A 22439-nucleotide genomic window follows, 5' to 3' on the forward strand; every position below is an offset into this window, starting at 1 on the left:
GGAACTGTGGTGGGTGCACTAGAAGGCCAGTGAGGCCAACAGTTGATCTGGTGTCGAGCTGGAGACCTGCCACTTTAACAAAGAACTGCGTGCCGTACTTTGGGAGACCCCGCCGCGACCCACACTAGAGATACTGCCGAGGAGCCTGAGTCCCAGGCCTCCGACATGAACAGCGAGGAGGTAGTGGAGGAAGAAGAGGAGGAGGAAGGAGGACATGCGACCGGGTGGGACCAGCTATGCCATGTGCCAGGATCTGTTTTCCGGTCAGTCCCAGCAGTCAATCATGTGCAAGCCCAGTGCAGGGGAAGGAAGCTCGGGTAAGCGTGTAAATGTATTTCCCATTACAGTGATGTACTGATGGTGCCCCCAAGTTAGCAGGATACAGCTATCGACTTTTCATTAATTTAGGTGGGGTGGAAGGGGGTTATGCCAAGCAATTTGTTTTCATGCACAGGGATGTCCCTTGAATCCTCCTGAGAGATCTCAGTGAAATGGTCATGGAGTTACTCTGAAATCCTCGCCTGAAATTAAGGACAACCACAGCTTCACATACATTGACCTGTGAGAGCCACGGCTGCTGTATGTTTAGGTAAAATGGACATGAATGTTCTTTCCCCATCATATGTTCTGTTCTATTAATTTATTATGTTTTTAAAGTATTTGCTTTTAAATTGCACAGATTTTTCTTTTCACAGATTTTGTTACTGAATAAAATTATGTTGTTTGGAAAATAATTCAACTTTATTAGTTCACAACAGAGGGCCTACCTGTTCTGAAAGCACCCACTCACTTGTTACTGTACAGCATGACACAACTCATAGGATCAGTGACAAACAGTGTAATCATCATAAATGTACAGCAAGCACTGCAAAATCAAGGGGTCCATTAGCAGTGTTATATCCTTAGATGTGCAGCAAGCACCACAAAATTCCTAACAGGCCCTGAAACAGCTGGCCCAGGTAGAGCACAATCCACTACAACGCCTTACTGTGGCTTACTGGTAAAGCGCTCTTTCAAAGCCTCACTGAGCCATATAGCTCTGCATTGAGCTCTTCTGATAGTCCTGCTGTCTGGCTGTTCAAACTCGGCAGACAGCTGCTCCAGCTCCGCCCTCCACCCCAACGGCAACTTTGCCCCCTTTGCTCCACAGATATTATGCAGGAGACAGGGATTTTTTCTCATTGAGATCCAGTCTTGCAAGTAAACAGCACCAGCGTCCCTTCAATCCACCAAAAGCACATTCAACTGTCATTCTGCACCTGCTGAGCCAGCAGTTGAATCTTTCCTTGAGGCTGTCGAGGTGGCCGGTGTACGACTTCATGAGTCAGGGGGAAAAGGGATAAACTGGGTCGCCCAGGACCACTAGTGGCATTTCAACATCGCCAATGGTAATCCCATGGTCGGGGAATAAAATCTTTGCTTGTAGGTTGCTGAACAGTCTTGTGTTCTTAAAGGTGTGAGCATCATGCACCTTCCCTGAGCAGCCAATAGTGATGTTGGTGAAGCATCCTGGATCTAGCAATACTTGCATAGCCATAGAAAAGTAGTCTTTTCTGTTGGTATACTCTGTGGCAAGGTGGTCTGGTGCCAAAGTAGGGATGTGTGTCTGTTGCTCCACTGCAGTTTGGGAACCCCTCTGCTGCAGATCCATCCTCAACGTCCTGTACATGGCCAAGAGAGACAGTCCGGCGCAGCAGGAGACAGTTAATGGCCCTGCGCTCTTGCATGACAATGGCTCCCACAGTGGATTTTCCCAACTCCAAAATGATTTCCTGCTGACCAGTAGCAATCTGACATTGCAAGTTTCCACAGCACGATTGCTACTCGCTTCTCCACTATCAGTGCAGCTCTCATTCTGGTGTGTCTGCACTGGAGGGCTGGGGCGAGCTCGTCACACAGATCCGGGAACGTGGCCTTGCATATCCAAAAGTTCTGCACCCACTGCTCATCATCCTATGCCTGCATCACGATGTGATCCCAGCAGTCAGCGCTTATTTCTTGGGCCCAGAAGTGGTGCTCCACATTTGCAGCTGCATCATGAACGCCACCAACAACCCTGAATTGGTTCTCACTATGTCCCACGGCAATCCGTCCTCCAAGGAATTGTCCTGTTCCCCACTCCTTTGGTTCTTCTTGCATCTCTGCAAATACTTCAGGATTGTGTGTCCTGTGCTTGCAACGCTCACGACAGGAGTATAGAGCAATGCAGGCTCCATGCATCTATCAGAGATGATGAACAGCGAGGAGGGCCACGGAGGTTTGTGAGGTTTTGAAAAAAGACATGAAAATTATGGGCTATAGATGATGCTGTGGAATGGAGACAGTTGCATACTGGGAAGTTCACCCCTTTGCTCCCAGTCATCCTGGCATGATTCGTTTCTGCTCCACCATGCATTGCCAAAACTTTCCAACAGACAGTGTGCCGGACGGTGGCAGGTTGCACACTGGGATACCTACCCATGGTGCTTTGCACTGTGCATTTACACAAGCACTCCTGGTGAGTACACACAGTGCCAATGCATGGAGCCAAGTATGCACGCTCACAAGCGATTACTAACTGCGGTGGCTGTATCAGCCTGAGGCCTGGTCTACGCTGCAGAGTTAGGTGGACGCAAAGTGGCTTACATGCCTAATTATGTCAGCGTCTACACTAGAATGCTGCTTCCACGAAAGTAAGTCCCCTGCTACACCAACATAACAACACCACCTCCACGAAAGGCACAGGCCTGAGGTCAGTGTAGTTAGGGCGATGCAGTGTCTGGGTAGACCCTGCATTACTTACATCGCCTAGGGTGGCTGTCAGTGCCAAGGGAAGTGGGGGGCTACCTGTGAGCCCCACAAGGGGCTCCAGCTGTCAGTGTCCCCACTTCAGTTGGCGGAAGCACCCCTGGTGAGGACACACACCGCTGACAGAAGGAGCAAGTGTAGACATGAACCACCGCTTTAATTACTGCGGCGGCTGTACGTCAACTTAACTTAAGTCAACTTAGTTTTGTTATGTAGACAAGCCTTACGTTTGTAGTGTAGATGTGGCCTTGGGGGTGGGCTAACTCCCCTGCCATTGAGGTCAGTGGGAGCAGAGGTGGACGGGGAGGATGGTCTTTGCTCTGCTTTTGTTGTTGTGGGGTGGCTGCTGTCCCCTGGCTGTTTTTATAGTGGTTACTGTTTTTCTGGAAGGTGATGGACAGAAAATCACAGGTGATGGGTGTGCTAAGCACCCTTTATTCAGGCTAAATGGGCAGAGAGAACTGAAGACAATACAAGCTATTGCCCAAGGCACTAGGGCACATGGCAGAGCCTGAGCAGAGTTAAGCTGTACGGTCTGTGGGGTTTCCCTGAGACCAGTTGCAAATACAGGGACTAGGGGATTGATTTGCAAGCTCTGTATGTGTGTTAGAGAAAGAAAGCCAGCAGCCAGTGAGAGGCACCTGGGCAGGCATGAGCCTGGCCCAGAGAGGGAGCAAAGACAAAGGACTGGCTGGAAAGCCCGGGTTGGAAATTGTGAGCAACGGAAGTGCCCATGACTGTTTGTTCCCACTGTGTTCAGGGAAACAGGACTTTGGTGCTTATTCTTTGTGAATAAACTAGATGGCACCAAAGAAATCCCTGACTCGTAACATCAGTTCCTCCTCCTGATGGAAATGATCCATCATGGTCCCGCATGGACATTGATGTTGATTACTCTTGGGCCATGTGCAGCCTTTGGGCAGGTGTCTTTTTGTCTTGTAGTGTGTGTGAATGAACAGCATGGGAGTCATGGCGATCAGGTGGTCTGGTTTCAAGCCGGCTGTTCTGGACAGAGGGGATGCTGTTCTCTTTGTTAAAATGAAGCTTGGAGAGGAAGGAAGGAGATGGGAGAGATAGGAATGGGAGCTCCCTCTTGGCTACGTGTACCCCAGGCACCCCCAGAGGCTGTTTCCAAAGCTGGTTACAGGGCTGTCTCTGGGGGGCTCGATCTCTAGTGTTTCCCAGCTAGCCCAGCGCCAAACATGAGCAAACATTCACTAGTCCTAGTGGAAACCAGCCATGCTGCTGTAAAAGGGAGAGCGCCCCAGGAGTTGGTGGAGGGAGGCTGGAAGGAGATGACCTCAGGCTGCTTGAGGAGAAGGGTCATTGCTGAAAAGTCAGCACTTGGCAGCAGTTAGCACACGCTGCTCTCTCTCCAATGCCGGTTTACCCCTGTCCCTAAGATGAGAGACATTGGTGTTAACTACATGGCATCTCTTGGCACACGCTGGCAGTTAGCAGTGACTGCTTGACAATGAGGCAGAAAGAATTGATTAGGTTCCGGAATCATCCCACTCTGGGTAGGGCAAATGCTATTAATGAAAAGAGAACCCGCTCCGTACCCAGACTTTTACGCCAGCTCTCTAAGGTGAATGGAAGCTTTGCCAAGGTGAGGCAGTGTGGGCTAATGGGTAGCACACACGACTAGCGTTGAGAGACCTGGGTTCTATTCCCAGCTCTACTGTATGACCATGGGCAAGTCTCTCTCTGTGCCTCTGTTTCCCCTACCACACTTTGTCTATTTAGATCGCAAGCTCTTTGTAGCAGGGTCTGTCGCTTGTTTCATGCATGTACAGCGCCTGGCATAGGAGAACTCGGGTAGCTGCTGCTGTAAAACTTTGCAAAGTGTAGTGGGTCGTTCACCCCTTTACTTCCCCCTGCCAGGAGCAGGCGCGACCAATCGCTGCAGAAATGCCCACTTTTGTAAGATCCCCCGTGGAGTTCTGCAGGCCCAAGAGGCTCAGGTGAACATCCACGCTCCAGGCAATCCAAGACCCTCATTCCCTTAGTGCAGTGCTCATGACTGCTCTGCCTGGGTATCCAGCCACTGCCTGAGTCTCTTCACTCTTTTGCTTTTACGGTTACAAAGGAGCGGAATGACTGTACTCAGAAGAATGCAGTTAGGCTGCCCTATAAAAGAGGCATGAGCAGGCATAGCCAGCAGATTCCCCAGCGTTGCGTTTGTTTGCGTGCTAGTTTATGGAGGAGGGAGTGAGTGCTGCTGCTGCAGAGATCGGCCCAAGGTCTCTTGGATTACGCAGAGACGTTCAGGGAACGCCATTGTTTTTCCTGGGCTGTTGAACGTTTTCTTGAGTTTGACTCATTGGCTTAAACTGGAGATGAGGTTTACTGCCTCCAATCCAAGAGCAGCCTTGCCAGCCACGGGGAGTGTGTGAGTGCTCATGCATCGAGGAATCTGCCCTGTGCTTTGTAAGGATGAAAAAATGAAAGCTGCTTTGTCTCTCCAATTCCAGACTCATCCTTAGGGGGTGCGCCATCCTGTGGCTACTCAGGGATTTTGTAGGACCTACCAAAACCATTATCCAAAGAACTTGAGCACTTTAGAAACATACATTAACTGTGTGTGCCTTGCAAGGTGGGATACTTATCTCCATTTGACTGATAGTCAAACGGAGGCACTAGGATGTTAAGTGATTTGCCCAAGGTCATGCAGCAGCTCAGTTGCAAATCTGGGTACAGAAGCCAGGAGTCTTGACACCGTGTTCCCGGCTCTGTCCTCTGGGCTGCAAATCTAGATCAGTGAGAGCTTGCAGAGCTGCAGGTTCTCTTTGAAACCGTAAGAGAGGAGAGTGTCCCCATCCAACCCCACTGTCTGCAGGGACAAGGACATTGGAGAGAACCTTATCAGAGGAATGATCCTCTCCATCCTATTATTTATTTCTTCAGCCCAATTTAGCAGCCCCATCTGGCCAAGTGCTTCATTGCTCCATGACTGAATTGAGGTCAAGCCTGCATCAGTGGCAGTCCATGGAAAGGTTCACTAGTGAGCTAGGCCTCTGTGGAAAATCTACCCTGTGGAGCAACACGGTTATTGTGACATAATCCCCCGTGTAGACAGCGCTGTGTCGATGGGAGGGCTTCTCCTGTCACCATAGCTACTGTCTCTCGGGGAGCTGGAGTACCTAGGCCGACCGGAGAAGCTCTCTCATTGGCGTAGGTGGCATCTTCACTAAGTGCTACAGTGGTGCGGCCACAGCACTGCAAGTGTAGACAAGCCCTAAGTGTTTGTTTCCGAACAATCCGACGCCCCTGAAGCCATGAAGGCATCTGTGCTGTGTTAGCCTAGGTACTTATGTGGCCTCTTCATTATGGTGGCTGAGCACCTCACAGTCCATCCAATATTTAGCCTCATGACCCCCCAGTGGGGTAGCGCATTGCTGTTGTTTTCCTTGGACACCTGGAGGATTGAAGCTCAGCAAGAGCAAGGCCCAGATCCTCATTGATCTCAGTAGGAGTCAGGCTCCTGTGAGACTTAGGCCTAGGTGACTTGCCCAAGGTCACAGAGGAAGGCTGTGGCAGAGCAGGGACTTGACCCCCCCGGTCCCCAAGTCCCAGGCTAGCCTCCAATGCACTGGGCTGTCCTGATCTTAGCATTGAACTGACACTGTCCTTTCCAAACACTCCAGGAAGAGTCCGGCCCCTGTCTGCTTTGTGTGTTCTCCCCCTGGGCTGGGGGGAGCTGGCGGAGATTGCAGTGATGTCACAAAGCCCGTTTATACCTATGGACATTGGGGGCAAGCTGGGGTGTCTCAGCAGCTCCCTCATAACCCCTGGTTTCCAGAGGCTGCTGAGCGAGCCCTGCCTACGTGCTACAGTCACTGGGGAACGTTGTGATCCGCATCCTCAGCTGGGATAACTTGGTGCAGGTCCATTAAAGTCAATGGAGCTTTGCTGCTTTCCACCAGCTGAGGATCTGGCCCTTTCTGTTAAAAACTCCCCGCACCTGCTATTTTCTTTCCAGCTGGATGGGGGTCAAGATGCCTGGGGGTTGCAGGCAATCCCCAAAGAGCCAGCAATCAGCCCTAAACCCTATCCGGACTCGGAGCTGCACCAAGATCTGCATAAGGTGTGAGCCTGAATGCTGAATCTCTTGGGGGGGCATAATGATGCAGACGGCATTCTTGTTTGCTTTTAACTCCTCCATGACCAGCAGTGTTGTCAGCGAAGCCGAGTGCCCGGCGCAGACTTGCCATCCCCCGGCAGAATTTCATCGTTCCTTCGTTCTTCTCTTTGTTTCACTAGTCCCCGGAGGCATCGCCTCAGAGTCACTCACCTTCACCCCCTTGGAGGACATGATCTTCCTGAAATGGGAAGAGCCACTGGAAGCCAACGGGCTGATCACCCAGTATGAGGTAGGTTCTACAGCGTTGTTCTGCATTACGGGAGAAGCACCTGGGGCCGGGGTGATGGAGCCACAGATACATTTTAAAAGAATCCACTTAAATGTCTGTAATCCTGTTACCACAAATCTACAGTCCTGGAACTAACACTTGAAAAGTTACCAGGCCCCGGTACAAAGCCTAATAAAGAATAATAAAAATAACACCATTTAGCCAGGAGTGTCCCAAGTTCTTATCTTACCTCTGCCACTGATTCACTGTGTGGCCTTGGTTGAGTCACTTAGGTCCCAAAGTGGCCTGTAATTTTGAGTGCCTCCATTTTGGACACCCAGGGCCTGACTTTCAGAGGGCCTGATCACCTGCAGCCACCCTTGGCTTCATATGGAGTTGCATGTGCTTGGCACCTCTGAAAATCCAACCTAGCTCCTCTCTACAATTGGGCATCCAAACACAGAAGTGCCCAAAATGAGAATTGAAACGGCCTTGAAAATTGGCCGTTAGCCCTCCCTGTGTCTCCATGTCCTCAGGGGACAGTACCAGCTACTTCCCAAGCCAGCAGTGAGGATTAATCTGTTAAGTGTTTGTACAGTACTTTGAGAATGCAAAGCACCATTTAAGTTCTGGGTAGCATTAGCCCCCAGGCTGTTGCATTTCACAGGCTCTGGGACATCTGGCAACCCATCCAGTCCACTGGCAGCATGTGAGGCAACACAGGAGCGGTTGGTAGTGTTTGTTCCTTTCTCAGCAAGGCATTGAGGAGAGACGTTCTTTGAGTGTCTCTTTCTGCTCGGTTCAGTGCAGAGAGAAAATGTCACATTGTGGCCGGTGTGTTTCTTGAATGGGGACGCTCGCGGGAGGGCCCCTCTGTCTCCCAAATGAATTCAGGCAAGACTCCCTCTTATCTCTCTTTGCTTTTCAGCCTTCACGCCGGCCTCTCCGGCATCAACAAAATTATTAGAGCACGGAAACAGACAAATGAAAAGCTGATGCCTATCTTCGTTCCCCTTGCTGCAGCTGCGTGAACCGCGCTGCGTGGGAATGATGGAGGCTCAGCTTTTCATTCTGGAGCCACTGTTTTCTATCAGGGAGATTAAGGGCTACTGCATCGTTATTGCTACCTTCTAGCCCTTGGTTTGGAGTGTGAGATCCAGCCCGCTTTTTATCCTCTTTACAATGGGGTCTCTATCTCTCTCCATGTCTCTCTTTGAATGCCGGTGTAGTCACCTTGCAATGGCTTTTCATGCCAGAGCCCCTGCATGTGGCTCTTAGTCACAAAAGAACAATCCTGGTTTCTGAAGGGAACTCCTTAGAAGCCTGAGTGGTGGGGCTGGGTGGGTCCATGGCACAGTCGGTTAGCGCACTAACTTGTGGGGTGTGGAGAAAAGGGTTCAAATCTGCTGTCAGGTCTGAGGTTAAAAATAAATGTGTTGCGTGGTAGCTGACGTTGGTTCCTGGCAGGCTTTTCTCCCCAGACTGTTTCTGCTCAAGAGAGGGCCCTTGGGCTGGAGTGAGGGAGGTTGGGGGGGCCCAGAGCTGGAACATCAGGGGACAGGAGTGAGGGGTATTGGCAGGGCTGTGGCGGGGGGGTCTCAGGGTGGTATAGCAGAGGGTGCCATCAGGTTTCTTGCACAGTCTTGGGTCTGTCTAGTGCTCCCAGCTGGTCACTTTCTCAAGTTCAAATTCAACACCAAGCTTGTTTAGGGATAGATTGGTGAGGTCTCTTTCTATATTTAAAAAACCCAAAACCGCCCCACACTGCTCCCACCCCTTCCCCATGTCTGTGTACCGTGCAGGGGCACTCCGGTCACGGGACCAGATCTGCATGCCCCACCTAAACACCCTGCTGCACAACCCCCTCAGACCGCCCTCCTGCTCTCCCCTCCCCATGTTAATCCGCTCCCCCCATGAGCCCCCTGGCTGTCTCACAGTCTCTCGTGTTTTCCTAGATCAGCTACCAGAGCATCGAGTCTTCAGACCCAGCCGTCAACGTGCCAGGCCCCCGCCGCACCGTCTCCAAGCTCCGCAATGAGACCTACCACGTCTTCTCCAACCTGCACCCAGGCACCACCTACCTGTTCTCTGTGCGAGCGCGCACTGGCAAGGGTTTCGGCCAGACCGCGCTGACTGAGATCACCACCAACATCTCTGGTAGGCTATCGAGATGTTGGCCCTCTGGCTTTGAGCTGGGGAGAAGGTGGCAGGGTTGGGCTCTTTGGAGAGGAGGGAAAAGTGGTTTGCTCTTTCCGTGTCTGTATCTATGCCAGCATGTGAGCTCAGACTCCCAATCCACTGTGGGCATGACAGAGCCTTGGCACAGGAGTAGGGACGGTAGCCCTGGTGACATGGCCAACCCCAGGATATCAGCCTCCCTGAGGTTCTCATCACAGTCTCAGCTGGATCTTTCTTTGCTTCCTGTCTGCCCCCTTCTCTCCTGACCCTTTTTCCACTTCCCAGAGTAACCACTGATCTATTGTTTTCCTTACGTGGCAGTCGGATTCCCCGCTGCTCCAAGCGCTCAGTCCAGCAGATGGTGGGAAAGCCCCCGTTAACTTACACAGTGCCGGAGCAGGTTCTGTCCAAGTTACTGCTAGTGCTAACTCCCCGCTGCAATGTGCAAACCGGCAGGTGGACAACAGGCCGTGGGAGCTCACAGCTGCGTGCACTGTTTAGCATATGTGCTTTGGGAAATGCGGCCCGCCGTGCCGGGGAAAGACGGGAGTCTGCATCTCCCCAAGACAGGGGCAGCTTGGAGAGTGGCATTGCCCACTTCCTGCCAGCCTGAGCTGCAGGGACCAGCCACAAGGAGAAAAGAGAGTTCGTGGCTATGCAGTCATCAGCCTCTCAGTTCGGACTGCCAAAAAGCTGGCCAGTCAGTGCTGTGACTAGCTCTCTGCTAAGTATTAGACGGAGCCCACTGCTTCACTTCACCCACTGCCTCACTTCACCCACGCCACCCGGCGGCTTGGATTTGAACTGGTGACCTGCTGCACAAAGGGAAGTGCTTCCATCTCCTATTCCGAGTACCCCCTTCTGCCTGTCCACAGCACCCGCAATGAACCCTCTTCCTCCATACACCAGCAGCCGCTTCCCCACTGTGCTAATACCCGATCCAACGGGAATCTGCACAGCCCTTCCAGGAGGTGAGAGAGACGTCAGAAGCAAGGCTGCTCAGTGGCAGTCAGGGTCTCTTTGTGCCCTTCTCCCCCGCGTACTGCTAGGCTTGCACAGTGAAATACGCCTTCCCTTGAAATGGATTCTTCATGCTCCGAAGATCCCCTCCCCATACTCCCAGCTACCCTGCAGTCAGAATTCAAATGGAAAACAGCATGCGTTACGTTTTACAGCCCTGCTGGATAATTTAGTTGCATTGCGGTCCCCGAGCTGCCTTGTTTACATTACACCAGACCTGAGCTGGGATGCTTGTGGAGCACATTTCCTAACTCACTGGAGCGGCCTTGATTTGTGACCCGTTAGCCAGAGGTGGGCTGCAGAAGGAGAAATGGAATGTTGCTGCTGGCCCTGCAGCTGGCCCCAAATGGGCTCAGAGAAATGATATTATTTGCCAGAGTGAGAAGTGGTGTCTGAGGTGGAAGAGGTAAGAGACCCTGACTGTGCTGGGGAGGACCGTGCATCTTGTTAGACGGTGCATGGTCTTCAGCTCTGCCGCTGCTCAGCATTCAAACAGCTTCCCTGCCCCAAGGACAGGCTTTTATAGAGGAGGTAAGTAGGGAGAGATTGGCACCGAAGTTCCTGTGATGAGCTGGAGAGGCGGGTGATAAATAACTGTGTCACATGCCTGGGACCACATCCCCTGCTAACCCACCCCACCGGGACTTCAGCTCCGATTCCACCCCCCTGAACAGCTTCAAACAAAGGTGTAACGAGGTGAGCTGGCCCTTTAAGGGGCTGGGGGGCTCAGCTGCACCTTGTGCCAGGCTCAGCTCACCTTTCTCAGTGAGGGGAGTGCCAGGGTAACGTGGTAGAAGACTGGGACTCAGAGCCAAGCCTGCTGGGATACAAAGGGCAGGCTGAGTGCAGGGAGGTTCTCCTTGGTTCCCAGGCTGGGGGGCCTGAGAACGCAGCCCTGCTGGGAGCCAGTCTACTGGGGGAAAGCTCCAGCTGAAAGGAGTAGAGGGACTTGCCTTACCTCCCAGGCAGGGGGTTCGGGAGTGAGATCTGCAGGGAGTAGATAGGCTCCTGCAGGAGACCCCGGCTCAGGGGAAAGGACATGGTCTGTAGGTGCAGCTTATATTAAACTCTCTTATTTGGGAGAAATAAAATTTCAGTCCCTGGAGAAAAGAGGCTGAGAGATCCTGAGAGTTCTTTGTTGCACTGACTGGTGAATGGCCTGTAGGAAAATAAAACCACTGGCCCGAGAGGTTTCTTCCTCCGCTTCCCCTCAGATGTGGAATTCCACCCCCTTTGCTGTTCTTGCAGGAGGCCTGGGTCAGGCAGTGTTCAGTTTAACAGCAGCTTTTCTGGGCAGCTTTAAAGTGCAGCAGTTTTAGTCTTGTAATGCTGGCCAAGGGGAGTGAGGTCTCCATTTGCCAAAGGAGTCTGACATGCGCTTCGAAAACCGCAATGAGAGATGTTAGAGTCGGGATGTTTTTATACCTGGACAAGCTATTGCAGGCAAGCTTTGTAGGCATTTTCCCACGTGTTAGTTGTCGCTCTCTGAGCTCCGCACAGTTGCACTCCTGGGCTGGCATTTTCACAAGACCTTCGCTCCCAGAATCTCCCACTGGGGCCAGATTGTCAGATCAGTTCAGCACCTGGTGTGCACCCAACACACGGGGCTCTTCTGAAACTCTGGCTGCTTGAATGGGAGACAAGTTCTTAAAAATTCCATCTCAACCATGGGAGCTGAGCTGAAAGTTCAGCCATGGGGGGTGATTAAGGCTCCTGGCTTTACATGCTGAGGGGCAGAAGAAACAGGCCCAATAAGTTGTTCTAAGACTTTTCCCAAAGTTATTTTGTTTGGTAGTAGCATACACAGCACCTCCAGCGTCCTCCATGTCTTGGGGTGGCAGGAAGGTTTTATCTCCACTTGTTTGCAAAGATCTCATCTCCTTTAGGTGGCTCCAGCCTTGCGGTGCTGCTTGATCACGCACACTTGAGCCTCTCTGGCATTCCTGCAGTACAGGCCAGGGATGGATGGGAGACTGTGCTAATCTTGAGGACTGACGGCTCCTGCCAGGGGACCAAACCCAGGTGTCTGTACTGGTTCTGTCACATCCCTCAGCAGCTCTTGTTACCAGTGAATGTGAAGTAGTGATGTCCCTGAGAGTGGGTGGGCAGCCCCTCCATTTTCCGTCTTTCTCCGAAAGGCCCCAGAGAATGATGTTGGGTAACTGCTGCTCCTCCACCCCGCAGGCCCTTGTATCCAGTGTCCCTCAGGGATACGTCCTGCTACCCACTCCCATTCTGTGATCATGGAATGCCTCTCAGGGCGCAGGCACTGGGAACCACTTGGATCAAATAGCCCTGAGACCCCTCACCTCTGAGACGTCAGCCCGTCGGCTACCTGAGAAAAGCTCAGCATGGAGTTTCTGGACAAATTCCATCTCTGCCAAAGGGCGTGGTCCAGCTAAGTGCGCTGTTGTCTGCCTCACCCCGAGGGTGCTGGAGCCGGTTATGTCTACCCATGCCTGGCACTTGCATGGTTTCCCTTGCCTGAAGTATCAGCCACTCAAGGCCCGCGAGGATGGGTTTGTGCCATCACTGGGGTGCTGAGTCACTAGGACTTCTACACAGCTACCCCGTGGCCCAGCCAGTTGGATCCAGGGATTTTGTGTAACCAGGCACCTTCTGAGAGTGTGTTAGGATCTGCAGCAGCTCTAGCCAACTCTGCTGAGGGAGGCTGGAGCCCCCGAGGAGAAACAAGCTTGTATCTTCTGGATGATCCCATAATGCAGCAGTGACCGCACTTGCTGGGGGGAGATTACAGCAATGAAACAACCACTGTCTCTGAGTTCAAAATGCACAACTGAGGGATTAATTGGGCTTCATTAGCAAGCCATACAGTACTTAGGGCTGTTTGCTAATGTCTATGGGGTAACTGTTAACAGCTCTGAGTGGGTTGAGATGTTTCCTAATGGGGGCACAGGAATTGCAAACCAGCATCACCTGGATCCCCTCAACTGCTAATGAATCAGGGGCTGCGGACACCAAGAGGAGGACAGGGGGTGAGAGGAAGGAGAGGTTCTCTGTGTCAAGCAGAGGATGTCACTGGGAAATGCAAAACCGAGGTGGATGCATTTCCACTCCACGCAGTAGTGCAAGTTAATGATGAGTGTCCCACACCCATGCAGTGCCTTTCATCCCAAAGGAACCCGACATGGCTTGCACACTCTGGATCCGAGGCAAACCCTTCTCTGAAATGCTACCACATCTGGGCTGGAACGAGGCCACTGTGTCAATAGCACACAGCCCCATGGCAGTTGAGGACAGGAAGCAAAGAAGAATATGGTACTAGGGAGAAATAAGAGCAGTAGAACATAACTGGCTGAGCTGGAATTTTGCCAGGACACTCTGGTTAACGCCCTAACTTGTGCAAAGCACTATGGGATTTTCATGAACATGAGCTCCTGTGACCTTTTTCTTGCCTCATCCAAAAGACAGCACCCGCACAACACTGTGCTTCAGAGTACTGTGCAGGGGGATTGGCTCAATACTAGATGAGTCGAAAATCACCCCCTGCTGCATGGATCACCAGCACCACTTCCTGAACCACCTTTCCATCAGCTCCTCTCCTTGTCCTTCCTCAGCTGGTGTCACTCCTGCATTACACCTAATGCACTGAACAGCATCACCAGCCCGAAGTGTTCAGAAATTGTGAGTCAGGCCTCCAAAATCAAGCAATTACTTTAAAAGTCATGAGATTTTAACCAATGATAATATTGGGTTCTTTGTTGCCTTCTGGTTGCTGGGCCAAGGGGGTCACGTTTTACAGCTTTTCTCCACAGCCAGGAGGGCGAGAAACTTTTTTTTTTAATTGAAAGCTGCGATTCTCTTATCGCCCCCTGACGCCAAGAGATGGGGATTTAAGAAAGACACCAGCTGTCATGGGACTCATGATAGAATCACAGGAGTTGGCAACACTGATAGAGACTTTAAACCCCCATTATTCTGAATGTTCTCCACGTCCACGAACATTATTATCCCTGTGACACCCCCTGTGACAGGTCACTGGGTGTCTGAGGGTATTGTCTACACTAAGTCCAGGATCTGACTCCATCTTGAGCCCAAGCCCCACTTCCATCCACACACAAATCAGTCTTACTCGGGTCTGCAAGCATGCAGGACCTGGGTCCTAGGAGCCTGCTGGGGGTGGGTCAGTCCTGCTGAGGCTCAGGGCCAAGCCCTGGCATTTTGCAGTGTGAACACAGTTCAAACTACAGATCCAAGTCAGAAGGGCTGCGTAGTGCAGTATGGCCACATTAGCATGGCTGTGAGACTCGGGTCCAGCAGTTGTAACCCCAGGTTTGCAATGCAGTGTGGATGCTCAAGCGTGGGCTTGGAAACACTGAGTGCACAAAGGCAGGTCCCACTGTCATGGCTCAGTATGCAGTGTAGATGCACCCTCCCTGCCATTCACTAACATGCAACTAACCCCTCCACACAGTCAGACAGCAGCAGGTTTGTAAGAGCCCAGGAAGTGATGGGAGGAGCCCAGAAGCAGATCACAATCAGTGCGAAGATCAGGGAGTGCTGGGATCTCAGGTGCTGTTTTGGCCCAGTATAGAGGTGGTGGTGGTGGTGGGGTACCTGGAGGAGGCTTGGGTTCTGAACCTCCCCATGCTCCTGGGGGGTTTAGTTCCCGGGGTTCCAGGCTCACCTCTGTTACAGTGGAAGGAAACCGTAGGTATTTGGACACATCTCCAGACTGGCTCATGCACATCGACTGGCCTTTGCTCTAAGCCAGTCAGCAGGCAGCTGGGCTATAAAGCATTGTAAATGCACCAAATCCCATCAGCCCAGGTTATAACTGGCACTCAGACAGCCCCTTTCATCTACAGGATAATGAATTTCACTTCACATCTCCCTGCAGAGGCGAGCCATTTTACAGATGGAGAAACTGAGGCACAGTGCTTTTAAATGACTTGCCCACAGTCCAACAATGAATCGGTGACAAAGTGTGGAGTAGAACCCAGGAGTCCTGAATCCGAGCGCTATCCTCCAAGCACGAGCATAATACTGCTTCATTTAGTTGCTGTGGGCTCAGGAAGAGCCCTCAGAGACTTCAGCGAGGGGGACTGCAGGGCTGGACCCTAAACCCTTCGGCAAGGCACACATCAAGTCAGTGGAATGGAATCCTAACTCAAGATCAGGATGTCCTGCTTTGAAACAAACTTCTTGGCTTTGCTTGGACCTCTGTGGATCAGGGCAGGAGTCAATTTTCCCCGGGACAGAGTTCTGTTCTAGGGACATTACTGTGTAATTAACATCATTCACTTGCAAAGGTTACAAACCTCAGACTGGAGCTGGGTTGCTACAATTCTGATATTCTGTTCCTGTGATTAGTACTGGGAGGGAATCGGCTTCATGAGGAGAGCAGGGGATGGGAGTCAGGACGCCTGGAGGCTATTCCTAGCTTGGTCACTGACTCCCTGTACTTGTGATCTGATCTTGGGCAAAGCCATTAGCCGCTCTGTGCCTCAGTTTCCCCATTTGTAGACTAATGATCCTCTGCACAGGAGGGCAGTAAACTCAGCCAGTACTACTCAGCCGACAAACACCTAATGCCAGGCTGGTCTTTCCGGCAGCCTCTCAGTAGTATGCCTTGGAACTGTCAGAGCTTGTGCTGGCCCCCTTGGGACAGTACCTCACTGCATGTGTGTTCAAAAATAGTCACCCCTGCTTCTGCTTCCATTACAGCTCCCAGCTTCGACTACGGGGACATGCCGTCGCCTCTAAGCGAGTCGGAGAGCACCATCACGGTGCTGCTGAGGCCGGCGCAGGGCAGAGGGGCCCCCATCAGGTAGGGGTCTATCCACAGGACTCTTAAACTCTTGTATGCAAGGAAGTGCAATCCCTGTCTGTGAGCTGTGTGCGCGCCCTAGGTCCTGATCCCGAGAGAAGGCACCATGACCACGTGAGCTAGCACGGAGCCCTAAAGCAAAGCAATCTCCTTTCTCCCCTTTCTAGCTTCCTTTTTCTTTCTTTTATATTAAATCCCTATAAAGTCCTGTGGCAACTGATAGCCTTTTCTTTTGCTTGGGGATTCATGGACCATTAAAGATCACTTTGCCACCTAGCCATATTAGCACGCGGTATGCACGAGTCTGCGAATTACTGACAATCTGTTCAGCATCTGGCTGCATATAAACAGGGGGCGCCTAGACAAGGATGGCGGATTAATAGAGGTGTGCTGATGTGACCACCTGGGTTGGGCTAAGAGTTCTGTTGTTTACTATTCTCAACTCAGCCCTCCACCCAGTTCAGACCCCTTGCTTTGGAGACTGCTGGCTCGAAGGGTTTGCAGTTGCAGGGGGGTGAGCCTCCAAGGTTTGGCTTAGGGGAGCCCCCTCGAGGTCTGGATCCTTCTCGTGGGTAGCTCTGATCCCTCAGCTGCTTTGCTCTGAAAACGGGGCTTTAAGTCGCACCAGATGCCACAACTGCTGCTCCGGGCCAGCTTGATGGTGCTGAGAGAGGAGCTCTGCCCCACTGTCGGGTGCTCGGTTTGAGTTCCAGATGGAGTCCAGGGATCGGTCCTGTTTCGTCTGAAGCGGTCTGCCCATGGGCATTCGCCATCCATCATAGCCCACCTTGGGGAGAAAGCGCAGCCCGTATTCACACTGGAACCACGCAAACCATCTTGCTGGTGTCAGTGGGGCTACTCAAGTGAGTAAGTGTTCCCCAAATACAGGCTGCACATGCTAGCCTTTGGTGGCCAATATAAACTGGGCTTAGGGGTGCCTGCACCCCCTGGGACCAGTGCAGGGAAGGGAGCAGGGAGCGATATGCTGCCTGGCAAATCCCTTTGCTTTGCTTATTTCCCAGAGGCGTTGGTACTGCTGATGGCTGGGTCGGCATCTAGAAGTTCTGCTCTTGGCATTATTCTGGGCAAGTTCTCTGGCCTGTGTTCTGCAGAAAGTCAGATGAGATGATCCCAATGAGCCCTTCTGGCCTTGGAATCTAGGAACTGATAAGATCCCCCAGTGAGCAGAATGTCCTGAGCTCCCCACAGATTTGGGAATGAGCAACAGGTGTATAAAGCCCCTAAGCTTGGAGACCTGGATTCTGTTTTCACTTCCACCAGTGACTCCATGTGACTTTTCCCCTTTCCGTGCCTCAGTTTCTCCACCTGGAAAACAAGGATGATGCTAATTACATTCCATAGAGATGAGCTTTGAGACCTATGGAAAAATGCTGAGTATCATCATCATTCTATATTCTTTGTAATTAAAAGGGAAAAAATGGTAGAGGGAAAGGGGAAAAAAAATAGTTCAGAACATTGATAATTTGCAGGCTGAATGTTTGATCCTCCCCCCTCCCCCCCATGCAACATCAGCTGCTCCTTGATGAAATGCTGAATAATGTCATTATTTATATTCCAGTAGTCCTAAAGGCCCCAGCCAAGATGGGGAGGGGGTCTCATTGTGCCGGGGCTGTCTGTACAGCCCCTGCCCTGAAGAGCTCCCCATCCAAATAGGTAAAGGCTAGAAGAGAAGACAAAGTGCAGGCTTGCCAAGATGAGAGGCAGAGCTGGGATTAGGTGTCCTGACACGCAGGCCACCAGACCACACTCCTTCTTTGAGTTATGGTCCATTTGCGCTGATCCAAACCACCCGGCTGACATCAGGGCCCAGCTTCGCAGAATCAGGTACAGACCACTGTGTGGTTGTGCACACATTGGCAGGTTGTTAGAAAGGGGAGGGTTTGGACAGCACGTGATCAGATAACATCTTCGCCATCATGTGCCAGCAATGCCCCTCTGCCATGTACATTGGCCAAACCAGACAGTCTCTACGCAAAAGAATAAATGAACACAAATCTGACATCAGGGATCATAACATTCAAAAAACGGTAGGAGAACACTTCAATCTCGCTGGTCACTCAGTAACAGATTTAAAGGTGGCAATTTTGCAACAGAAAAGCTTCAAAAACAGACTCCAAGGAGAAACTGCGGAGCTTGAATTAATATGCAAAGTAGATACCATTAACTTGGGTTTGAATAGAGACTGGTAGTGGCTGGGTCATTACACATATTGAATCTATTTCCCATTGTTAAGTATCCTCAACAACTATCAACTGTCAACTTCTTGTCAACTGTCTAAATGGGCCATCTTGATTATCACTACAAAAGTTTTTTTCTCCTGCTGATAATAGCTCTGTGATGGGGTTGGTACTCACCACCGCAGTGCCTCCTGCTGTTCACTCTGGGAATTAGCTCAGTTCATGTGGCACGCCCTCTGCCGGTGGTGTCCCATCCATCTCTCGCCCTAGATTGGTATCTCGACCCACATTGCTCCCACTCGCGGCGTCCTGTTCAGGACACTGCCCTCCAGCAGTGCCCGTTGCTCCGGTTTCACCCCCTTCCAGGGGGTTTGGTGTTATCAGCAGTGCTTCTCTTCGCCCCAGCCACACCCCAAAGTCTAATCCCTTTTGGCAGGGGTCTGGTGCAGTCCATGATGGCCACTCCAAACAGCCGGATGGAAATGCAAGGGGGAAGCGGGGGGACCCAGGCCCGCCCTCTACTCTGGGTTCTTTGGCGGCGGCCTTCCTGCCTGCCCTCCTTCTCTCCCTTTGTCTGTCTCTCTCCCTGGGCCATTTCCCCTTTGGCCCCTTTGCACTGGCTAGGCCCTTTTTCTCAGGGCCTGCAGCCCGGGAGGTACCGGGCAGGAGTTCCCTTCTGCTCCCCCGGCCTGCGCTGCGCTGTCCCTGGTGCTAGTCTCCTCACGCAGGAGACAGACCTTCACCCTCTGAAGGCCTGGGAGAAACTGCCTGCGCCCTTCCTAGGCAGCCTTTATATAGGGCCTAGCCTAGCCCTGATTGCCTGGCTGTAATACTGGCCCAGATTGGCTCTCTAACAGGCCCTCCCTGAGTGCCTGCCACCTTGCGCAGCCGCTCTGGCCTGTTGAAGCCCAATCTGGCATGGGGGTGGGGCATTGCTCATCTTAATTAATTAACCTCTTACTCCACCTTTTCATGTTCTCTGTATGTATTGTGATAAACCCAGGAGAAACAGCTACAAAAGGGGGAGTGAGGGAGTGAGAGGAGCAGGGAAGCTGCCAATAGGCTGTTTGCAGCAAGACACCAAACCTTCCCAGTAGGGAGGCTGCACTCGCTCCCCAGAAGGGAAGGAAAACAAGCACAAGGGACTGACTGAGGAGAGGAGTAGCAGGACCCTGTGCCACCTATAAGGATTCGCCTTGCCCCAAACCTGAGTCTCCAAGGCTAAAAAGGACTGAGCCTACTGAGGCGAAGAAGGTATTTTGCCACACATGGTGTCGGGGTGGGATGTGGTGAGTGAGCAAGGCTCTGTGGCAAGCCATCTCAGGGCAGGGTAAATCACAAAAAAAATTAAAATAAATAAATAAATAAAAATGGAGGATGTAGAGAAGGCGTTGGTACAGGCCATTGCGGCCTACAAGAGGCTACCAGGGTGCAGATGACTGCCCAGCAAGAGTCAGTATGCATCCAACAGGAGACGAAACAATCACTGATGAACCAGGCGACCCAAGATCGAGCCACCCTGAATGAAGTAGTGAACCAGTTAAAAGCCCTGTCCACGGGCTAATGCACGGGCCCCAGGGGATCCAGCCGCTGCGGGCAAGCAACTATTTTCAGAAGATGACTATGGATAACAATATAGAGGCATATCTCCTTGCCTTTGAGAGCACGGCACTGCGGGAGGCCTGGTCCCAAGACCAGTGGGCAGGTATCCTGGCTCCATTTCTGTGTGGGGAGCCCCAGAAGGCCTATTTCGACATGACCACAGAGACAGCTATGGATTACCCCCAGCTGAAGGCGGAAATCCTGGCAAGGTCAGGTGTGACGCCAGCCATAAGGGCCCAGCGCTTCCACAAGTGGAAATACTGGGACAGCAAACCGCTGAGGTCCCAGCTATTTCATTTAATCCACCTCGCCGGGAAGTGGCTCTGCCCCGAGTCCCATGGGCCAGAGAAGATAGTGGAAATCCTCGTGTTGGACAGGTACATGAGCAGGTTGCTGCCGGACATACGGTGGTGGGTCCACCAAAACGATCCCTCCTCCTATGATGAACTAGTTGCCCTCGTAGAGAGACACCTAGCAGCCCAAGAACTTTCACGGACCACAGGGGAAGGAAGGCGCCAGAATTGGAGACAAGTCTCTGCACTGAGGCCCCGGTTTGCCCTAGCACCAGGCTGGACTATGGAGGGGAGGAAGGAGGCCAAAGAGCAGTCAGAGGTCCCGGAGAGACTTGAGGACTGGGGGAGAAAGGCTTGGGGGATAAAGCCCAGTAACCCAAAAAATTGGGGGCTTCCCCGAGCAGGGTACCAATGTTATGCATGTGGCGAATTGGGGCATATCGCTGCCCACTGCCCAAATTTAGAAGAGCCCATGCAATGCGAACTTGGAGATATAGGGGGACCATGTGATCTAATAAGTCTAGTAGGGGTTGCGATGATCCCTCGTAGATACACTAGACCCGTTAAGATGAATGGTATAGATACCACCGCGTTAGTACACTCGGAAAGTGCAATCACGCTGGTCTCGGGAAAGCTGGTCGGGCAGGACCAACTATCCTGGGCCAAACGCTCAGGAATATCCTGTGTGCATGGGGATGTCAGTTACTACCCGACCATCCCCATAAAAATAGAAGTTCTTGGAAACCCCACTAAGGTGACGGTGGGAGTAGTTCCGAAACTCCCCTACCCAGTCCTTATCGGATGAGACTTCCCGGGATTTGATCGCCTACTCCCTGGGGAGAAGGTGGAAGAAAATAATGAACCCGGGACCCAGGGGGTGGCCCAGATAGATAACCCCTCCCCCCCCGGATCTTCCACGAATTTGGCCAGGATTTGTTCTCCCCACCGGGAAAGCCCCGGCAGACTCGGAGGGAACAGAGGGCGGATAAAAGGAGGGGAACGAGGATCTTGACCCAGTACCAGAAATTTACGCTTGTAGGGGAAAGAGGTGGCTCAATGGACAGTGGGGCGGGGCAGGAGATCAACGACCCAATAGCCAGACCTAGTTCTCCGGGGGTTTTCCCCGAGGGGGAGACAGAGGTAGATGCCCCTGAGTTTGGACAAATGGGGACCTCACTTGGGAATTTTGGTCAGGATCAGGCCAATGATCTAATATACAGCAATATTAGTAAAGAAGTAGTCGAGGCAAATGTGGTGCCCGTGGAGGGGAGAGTCAAGGGCCCAGGGCCATATTATGTGATTAAGGGTGATCTGCTATACAGAGTGGTCCGGGTCCAAGAGCAAGTCGTAGAACAACTCTTGGTCCCACAGAAGCATCAGAGGGGCGTGATGGATCTGGCCCACAGCCATCTGTTTGGGGGCCATCTAGGGGTAGATAAGACCCTTGATCGGATTCTGCAGAGGTTTTTTTGGCCCGGCATTTATGCGGCGGTCTGGTGATATTGTACCTCCTGTCCAGAATGTCAGTTACATGGGCCCCGACCACACCCAAGGGCCCCTTTGGTACCTCTACCAATTATTGAAATCCCATTTGAGCGAATAGCTATGGACCTAGTAGGGCCACTGGAAAAGTCATCCCGGGGTCATCAGGACATTCTGGTAGTACTAGATATCCCGAGGCCGTACCCCTATAGAACGCTATGTCCAAGACCATAGCCAAAGAATTAGTCTGGATTTTTTCCAGAGTAGGGATACCTAAAGAGATCCTGACGGACCAAGGGACCCCCTTTGTGTCTAAGTTAATGACGGAACTATGTACAATGCGCCATATACGGACCCTCAGGACGTCAGTCTAGCACCCCCAGACCGATTGTCTTGTCGAACGCTTCAATAGACTATTGAAGAACATGCTACGGAAAGTGGTTAGTCATGATAGGAAAGAGTGGGACACCCTGCTGCCTTACTTGCTGTTTGCTGTATGGGAGGTTTCCCAAGCTTCCACTGGATTCTCCCCATTCGAGCTGTTGTATGGTCGCCACCCCAGGGGCATATTGGACATGGCCAAAGAGGGTGGGAAGAACAGCCGAACACCGGGAGAAACATTGTTGAACATGTATTGCAAATGAAAGACAGGATAGCCCAAGTCGCCCCCCTTTTGCGCGAACACCTGGAGAAGGCCCAAGGGGCCCAATGGACATACTACAATCGCCAAGCAACG

The 22439-nt window shown here is 52.0% G+C and overlaps 1 protein-coding gene across 6 annotated transcripts in view; it reads left to right on the top strand.

Moving 5' to 3' along the window:
* PTPRU (protein tyrosine phosphatase receptor type U) overlaps positions 1-22439 on the top strand; it is a 309921-nt gene that overhangs the window by 180059 nt on the left and 107423 nt on the right. For all 6 annotated transcript variants that reach the window (XM_074934544.1, XM_074934543.1, XM_074934545.1 and 3 more), the window contains exons 9-11: positions 7051-7160; positions 9095-9296; positions 16026-16128. In XM_074934544.1, coding sequence (XP_074790645.1) covers positions 7051-7160; positions 9095-9296; positions 16026-16128 — 415 coding nt within the window. The remainder of the gene's footprint in view (positions 1-7050; positions 7161-9094; positions 9297-16025; positions 16129-22439) is intronic.

Source organism: Natator depressus, chromosome 19 (genome assembly GCF_965152275.1).
Source record: "Natator depressus isolate rNatDep1 chromosome 19, rNatDep2.hap1, whole genome shotgun sequence".
Classification (NCBI taxonomy): domain Eukaryota; kingdom Metazoa; phylum Chordata; order Testudines; family Cheloniidae; genus Natator; species Natator depressus.